The following is an 8,349-nucleotide window of genomic DNA, read 5'->3' as shown; positions in this document are numbered from 1 at the left end:
GTATCGCGCATGCGCACGATGGAGCTCCCTCCGTCGTGCACATGCGCAGTAGGGCACCATTGACCCGCTTGCGAGCGTCCTACGCTCGCGAGCGGGTCTGAATCAGGCCCACAGTGTGTTTGGACGCTGTTGCAGAGGCGTGCATAATTTATCCACTGCGATACCATACACAGCTTGAGTACTCATAGCGTGCGACGAGGTTAGCAATTCCTGAGTAAGGTCAGAGCTTGTGCAAGTGTGCATGAGGCTGCGATGGTACCGATGGTTTTGCAGACTTGCTAAACATTACAGATGTGTGTAAGGTAAGGTTGGCGTCCTTTTGTAGTACTGCGGTGGCATATCGATTGCAATTGATATGATATTTTTGTAGTAAGACTGCGTGCGTAATCGCTATTGCAATCGCAGTTGCGGTTCTTCCTGAATCAAGCCATGTGTGCACCTGCACGTGTGTGTGTGTATATGTATATATATATATATATATATATATACATATATATATATACATATATATATATATATATAGTGTGTGTGTGTCTAATTATAGTATGGGTTGCACAGTCCTGCACACTTAATTTTGTTGTGTACTTATGTATTATTCGAAATTATCCCTCAATTTTGTTGTGCACCCTATATTTACATGATTGAGCTATACAATGTCTGCATTACATGGAATATTTAATGCCTTAAGACCTTTTGTAAGCCTGTTTCACATGTATATTCACTATGTATTTGTTTATATGCCTTAACCCATGCTAACCTGAATTTAATTCAGTTCTCAAAATGTAATTTTTTTTTATTATCCAGTAGAGAAGTTGATGCATTGATTTTCCTCAGACTCCAAGGCAGTGTCATGGGGTTGCTACTCCCCGTCAGTCAGTGTGCTACAAGACACACTGTGGAAATGAGAGACAGCATTTTACAAGCAGCATCCCTTCTCACATTGTTACTGTCTCAGACCTAACTGATCTAATCAATGACACAAAGCATTGACATTCTAAAGACGCCCATCCTGCCATCCCTTCTTCTGCTATTTGCAGAGACGGCATGTGGGTGGGTTGATGATGCGAGCACTGATTGGCTGGCAAGAGAACAGTGTCAATGTTTAAGCAGCAGCGTGAGGTGAATAGAGTCAGTCAGTAAGGAGGCAGTGGGAGCTGAGCCTGTGTGCCAGGCAATGCAGGATATAAAGGGTTAACGCTACTAATCAGCTGTTGCATAGCACAAACTCTACTTTATTTCGAATGGATATATTGTTACTGTATTGTTGCTGCCTGAGGACTGTCTGGGGAGAGAATCTGCTGTGTTCCCAGCTGCGATGAGCCAGCACAGGAAAAGGCAAAGGCTTTTACCCATCTTACTCAGATCTCTGCTGTTTTTTTTAGTATAATGATGAACTGGGCACTTTGGAGCTGATTGGGAGCTATCCATGGTGCATTTGTGCTTTGGGAAATCTATTGTATTTGGCTGCCACAATTGCTGTTGGGTGCACAGGCTGTGGATAGAAGCAGCAGCAGTGTACAGCCCATGTATAGCTGTGTGTTTTAGGTCCAGGGACACTGCTCTCTGAAAGGTAAGTCCAATTGATCATTATTTTCTTTTTCTTTTTTTAATAGATAAATAACAGTGTGAATGTCAGCATTGATTAACACCTAATAGAGAACATTGGAACATATGTGCTGTTTTTCTAATAATTAGTGTGATTTATTTCTGTATCTGACTCATGCAGTTATTAAACATCTGCATTCTGCATGTGTCATTCAGATATTAAGGGACAACAATTCCATGTAAGTATCCAATCTTCTAGGCAATTACTTTCAGTAAAGGGCTGATTTATAATCAGGCTTTATAAAATAAAATAAAATAAAATTAGACCACAAATGCATCAACAAACAGACTTGTTGTGTATGTGTTTTATGTCAGATCATGTCAGTGGGGTTGATGTAATTTGCATTGCTGTTACAATGTTCATATTTCAGTTTGCATTTAGTGAATAGTCTTTTTTACAATCCCTGTGAACGGAGCAACTGCCTCTTCCTATAAAGTGTGTTTTTCCCGTTTTCTATTTGTGCATCCAGCCATGCTTTGCCTGTTGATTTGATCTACTGTAGGGAATGAGAACTGAAAATTAACTGAATACTACTGCTTGTAAGCCAATGCGGTTACATGATTTCTTGGAAATAAAACCAGTACTGTGAAAATGCTGAATGCAAAAGGTGAACATAATACATATAAACTAGATCCCACTATTGTCTGTGTGTTTCTTTATAGATTTACTAATTGCCCTGTGCTAGGTGATAGATGCATTTTCATTTTAGATTCAACATGTTGCTGTCTCTGCACTCTATAGAGTTTAACCTCAGCTTACATTGGTTGAAACAATGTAGTCTAGGATACATTTTCGAACAAATGATGTTTATTGCACGTGAGTTGTGCATGATAGCATTTATTAAACTGTATGATAATGCTAAAACAAATAAATGCAAGTTACCCTGATGTTGTTATTTATTGGGCTATAGGGATATAGTATTTAAATTGTCATTTCCAATAAATATTTAAAAAGAACTGAATAGCTAAGGTGAGATTGTGAAGAATTGTCCTTCCAGCAAGACACGATCAATGATTTAACCCTGCCAGCCTCTATTGCCATGGTCCATTTGCTGCTTATCTAACTGTAGGTGTTTTTAAATCAACAGGTTGAAGGAACTGAGGAGAGAAGGAGAGTGAAGCAGAGAAGATCTTTCGCACACACGTTTGGGGATGTACCTTCAAGTTTTATTGTTATTTTTTTTGTGGGCTCCTGCCCTGACTTTAAAAAACTTAAATTTTTCTGTACCAGAGGAGGCAATTGCTGGAACCATTGTTGGCAATCTGAGTAATGATGTAAAGCTTGGCATCGCAGAGAGGGGTAAGAAATCAAACTTCAGAGTACTAGAGAATTCTGCACCAAACTTGATCGATGTAGAACAGGAAAGTGGGCTGGTATTTACTAAGCAACGGATTGACCGGGAAACCTTATGCCGGAGAAACTTAAAATGTCAAGTGTCCTTGGAGGTGTTTGCAAATGATAAAGAAATATATATGATAAAAGTGGATATCACAGACATTAATGACAATTCACCATTTTTTCCATCTGAGCAAATTGACATTGACATTTCAGAAAATGCCTTCCCTGGGACAAGATTTCCACTCACCAGTGCCCATGATCCAGATTCCGGGGAGTATGGCTTAAAGACCTATGTTATAAACCATAATGGCTTGTTTTCCTTAGATGTAAAGTCCAGAGGTGATGGAACAAAATTCCCAGAGCTAGTTATAGAAAAACCACTGGATAGAGAAGAACAAAGCCATCATAACTTAATATTGACTGCTTTGGATGGTGGCAACCCTCCCAGATCGGCCACCGTGCAAATAAATGTTAAAGTTATAGATTCCAATGACAACAGTCCAGTTTTTGAGGCACCGTCATATATGGTGGAAATCCCAGAAAACTCACAATTGAGTAGAGTTGTAATTGACCTCAATGCTACAGATGCAGATGAAGGCTCTAATGGTGAAGTCATCTATTCTTTCAGTGGCTATGCACCAGACAGAGTTCGGGAACTTTTCTCAATTGACCCCAACACAGGTGTGATCCAGGTTAAGGGTAACCTAGACTATGAAGAAAATAGCCTGATTGAAATTGATGTGCAAGCACGTGACCAAGGCCCAAACCCAATCCCTACGCATTGCAAAGTGACAGTTAAAGTTATTGACAAAAATGACAATGCCCCATCTATTGGCTTTGTTTCAGTTCGTCAGGGAGCAATTAGTGAGGCAGCACTTCCTGGCACTGTCATTGCATTAGTTAGGGTCACAGATAAGGACTCTGGGAAAAATGGACAGCTGCAGTGCCGGGTTCTGGGCAATGTGCCTTTCAAACTAGAAGAGAACTATGACAATTTCTACACTGTTGTAACAGACAGACCCCTTGACCGTGAGACACAGGATGAATACAATGTCACTATAATTGCCAGAGATAATGGTAACCCATCTTTAAACTCCTCAAAATCTTTCACTGTTAAAATTTTAGATGAAAATGACAATCCACCAACTTTTAACAAAGGAATGCATGTATTGCAAGTATCTGAAAATAACATTCCTGGAGAATATTTAGGTTCTGTCGTAGCGCATGACCCAGACCTTGGACACAATGGCACTGTGTCTTATTCAATACTACCATCCTATGTTGGGGATGTGTCAATTTACACCTTTGTGTCTGTAAATCCCACTAATGGTGCGGTTTATGCTCTTAGGTCTTTCAATTATGAGCAAACAAAATATTTTGAATTTAAGCTCCTTGCAAAGGATTCAGGCTCTCCTCATATGGAAAGCAATGTTACTGTGAGAGTGACTGTCCTGGATGTTAATGACAATGCACCTGTCATTTCTTTACCTATATTGCAAAATGACACTGCAGAAATTCATGTTCCCCGAAACGTAGGTGTGGGGTATGTAGTGAGCACAGTTAGAGCAATGGACAATGATTTTGGAGAAAGTGGACGACTGACCTATGAAATTAGAGATGGAAATGAAGAACACCTCTTTGAGATTGATCCTGTAACCGGGGAATTAAAAACCCTCAATCCATATTGGGAAGAAGTGTCACCAGTTGTAGAACTTGTGATAAGGGTGACTGATAATGGAAAACCAGCACTTTCAGCTTCTGCTAAACTCATTATTAAATCTTACACTGGATCTCTACCAGAAGGGGTACCTAGAGTCAATGGAAAACAGCACCAATGGGATATGTCTTTGCCTCTCATTGTTACATTAAGCACAATATCTATAATACTGTTGGCTGCCATGATCACAATTGCTGTCAAGTGCAAAAGGGAAAACAAGGAAATTAGAACTTATAACTGTAGAATTGCAGAGTACAGTCATCCCCAGCTCGGTAAAAGTAAGAAGAAAAAGATAAACAAGAATGACATTATGTTAGTCCAAAGTGAAGTAGAGGAAAGAAATGCTATGAATGTCATGAACGTGGTAAGCAGTCCTTCACTTGCCACATCACCAATGTATTTTGATTACCAGACCAGGCTCCCTCTCAGTTCCCCTCGTTCAGAAGTAATGTACCTCAAGCCTACATCTAACAATCTGACTGTTCCTCAAGGCCATGTTGGCTGCCACAACAGTTTTACCGGACCAGTGAGCAACACAACTGAGACTACGTCTAATCGGATGTCTATAATTCAGGTAGGGTCACCACTGATAGACATCACCAGGGTAAATTATATGTCATTATTTTCCTTTCTATACTCTTTGGTATTGTTTTGAGTTAATAGCACAGGATGGGCTTAGTTGCTTTTTTTTTTTTGTGACAAGTGTGGCTTGTGTGTATAGTCAGCTACTGAAAGCCTGGTATCTGGAAAGTGTTTTTAAATACAAAATAAACATATATTTATATATTTAACCAGGAATACTGGTTTACAGTACTTTTTACTATCCAGTTGAAATCCCTGAGTGCCACCTTGCTGATATCTATCTATCTATTAATACACACAGATATACATATATATGTGTGTATATATATATATATATATATATATATATATATGTATGTATGTATGTATATATATATATATATATGTATATGTATATATATATATATATATATATATATATATATATGCAATTTTTTGCAGACATCATACATTTTAAGTTTGGTTTGTGATAAGCATTTTTAGTTGCAAGATTTTAAGATGGTGAGTAATTAACATCCCTACCAGTGTATGTTTTAATATGTTCCACTTTATAACACTAGCCTGGTCCAATTTCTTCATGTATATAGTGTCTCTCTCATTGGAACATGCAGTATATGCAATGTGATTCTTTAGTACTAAAAATACATGTCTGACAGAAGATAGATATTTCCTGTATTTTAAGCATGATCAGGGCTTGGTTGAGCAGTGTCTTGCAGGTTCTTTGAGCATTCATCCATTCACAATGCCTTCTAACACTGACATACTGTACTTGAAAATCATAAGCATTATACAGAACTATCTTTCTGTTAAATGTTTTTTTTCTATATATGCCTTGAGCGTTACTGCCCCCTGATTAAGTTAAAAAGCAGCTAGTTATTTCTATATTGCTTGAATGTACTGTGCCATAGAAAGCTTTTATTCCCTACTGCAGTGTAAGATAACATGTCAATGTGAGCTTGTATTGCTACAGCATGCAACGCAATATTAACCTCTAAATATCCACTTTAAATGTTAGTGCAATTGGGATTTTGTGTAAGAGATAGAAAAAAAATGTTTTATGACGGAAATCGTTCCTTTGTCTAGTAAGATAGCATGATTTCAGTATGCAACATGTGTGAATATTTTTTGTAGTGACATGCATGTTCTGGTTTTGTTACAGTGCTAGTTTAATCACTGCATTTTACTGCGTACATCTATGTATGTAGTTACTGTACATAAAGCAGACTGCTTGAGAAAAGGTACATGCTGTAACAGGTAGCTTTTTGCTGCCAGTAACACAACTTTTAAAAATCATCCTGAATATCTTCATTATTGACTTATAGAAATATAGCATATTATACACCTCATACCATTGTTGCGAAAACCACTTAAAAATAATTTATATAAAATACAGTACATATATGTGTGTATGTATCTCTTAAATTGCGCTAGAATAGGGAATGTTTTTAGGGAATACAATCTTTTTCTAGGGTGTATTACAGTAAGAGGTCTGTTTTGCATTTTTAGGACAAGAAATACAGCAACACACGGTTTACATGTGTGTATCACAGATCTCAGAAACCAGTCCAGTGCCTTTCAGAATAGGGTTCTAGCACATATTGTGCTTCTGGTAGCAAATTGTTGGATATGCATTAATGTGATCCTTGATATTGGATTTGTGACATATTGTTGGTATTGATTCTAATCTGAAGAGTTACAACTTAGATGGTAATGCATTACTTTGATGTACTTCCCTCTACTCTATGTGTAAACATTGTAACTCAATGTATTTAGCTGCATTTCATCTCTCTCTGCTCTCCCAGTCCAAGTAGCATTTCAGACCTGGTAGACATTGCAAATGGTTAATGCCCATTATTATTGTGGGTTTTGTATTGTTATATTATGCAGTAAAAACACTGGGGGGGGGGTTAAGGTAAAGTGCATGATTTGTTTATTTATCATGAAAAATAATATACTGTAACAAATATCTCCAGATTTATTTTTTTTTGTCCTGCCACGTTTTCATATGCATTGTGGTTCCGATCAATTAAACTAATACAACAGATATATAACACTTTTTTAATGCAATGAATGTAATGTACCTGGATATTACATTTTATGAAAGCTAGTTAATTATACACATAAACAGATACTATGTTTAGGATAATCTGTTTTAAGGGGACAAAAATCACAGCAACAGTAGTATCTTATTCTAAAAAAAGCATATTTACTTGCTTTATGTTTTGGAAATAAAGTTTACTTAACTAAAGTCATTTTTTTTTCATGCACCAGAGAAGATTGATACACAGTTGTTGTTTTTTGGAGTCTGTGGCAAGTTTGCCATCTTGCTCCAGACATGTTTTCACCCATTTATAAATCAAATCCTAATGGATAAAAAAAAATACAACTATTTTAAAAAAAAAGTGTGTTTATGTCATTCTCGTTATAACATTATCTGATTTATTTATATTTTTTATTTTAAGCAAGTATACAGTTCACCAATAGCTATTGCCTCAGTATGATATTTCTGTTATTCTCTTTCCTAACCCTTTATTTGTGAAACAGAAATCCATAAGAACAAGGTCCAACATGGACTGGGTAGTTTTTGATTTGCAATTAGATTTTAAAAAAGGACTTGTTAAGAGGAAGCTTCTTTAAGCTATTCTCCAACATCTTTCACAAATTCAAACTCCATACACAGAATGCATAGAATTTAGTGTTGGGACCCAGAATGGTGTAATACTTTATATAGCTCTCATTAAGGCATCCTATCACTGGCTCTTAAAAATGAAATGCCTTTTCTGATACTTGTTTGAATACAAACATCCATATTATTTCAACAATTTCTAACAATTGAATACATTTTGGGGTATTCAAAAGATATATGCTATATTGTATATACTATTCTATATGTTATTTTTTTTCAATGTTTCTATTACAAGATGTGTTTATTATAAGTGATCTGTATATCTTGTGCTGTTGGTACAATATTTCAGTTTGAGCAACAGTTTTCAGCTTATAGTCGTATGTAAATAAATATAATGTCACAAAGTACATGTAGATCTAAATAAACTGATTTCTCAATAACTAGCCATTGTAGCATCTGTTTTGATGCATACTGCACACA

At 36.7% G+C, this 8,349-nt stretch overlaps 1 protein-coding gene across 2 annotated transcripts in view; it reads left to right on the top strand.

Annotated features, from left to right (window-relative positions):
* The first annotated feature begins 1,276 nt into the window (after nucleotides 1-1,276).
* The window catches only part of PCDH17 (protocadherin 17), a 208,427-nt gene continuing 201,354 nt past the window's right edge, over nucleotides 1,277-8,349 (top strand). For both annotated transcript variants that reach the window (XM_088481744.1, XM_088481690.1), the window contains exons 1-2: nucleotides 1,277-1,570; nucleotides 2,694-5,235. In XM_088481744.1, coding sequence (XP_088337870.1) covers nucleotides 2,758-5,235 — 2,478 coding nt within the window. In that variant the 5' untranslated portion in view covers nucleotides 1,277-1,570; nucleotides 2,694-2,757. The remainder of the gene's footprint in view (nucleotides 1,571-2,693; nucleotides 5,236-8,349) is intronic.

Source organism: Taudactylus pleione, unplaced genomic scaffold (assembly GCF_031769625.1).
Source record: "Taudactylus pleione unplaced genomic scaffold, aTauple2 ptg000005l, whole genome shotgun sequence".
Classification (NCBI taxonomy): Eukaryota; Metazoa; Chordata; class Amphibia; order Anura; family Myobatrachidae; genus Taudactylus; species Taudactylus pleione.
This window is presented reverse-complemented; position numbering and strand designations above follow the sequence as displayed.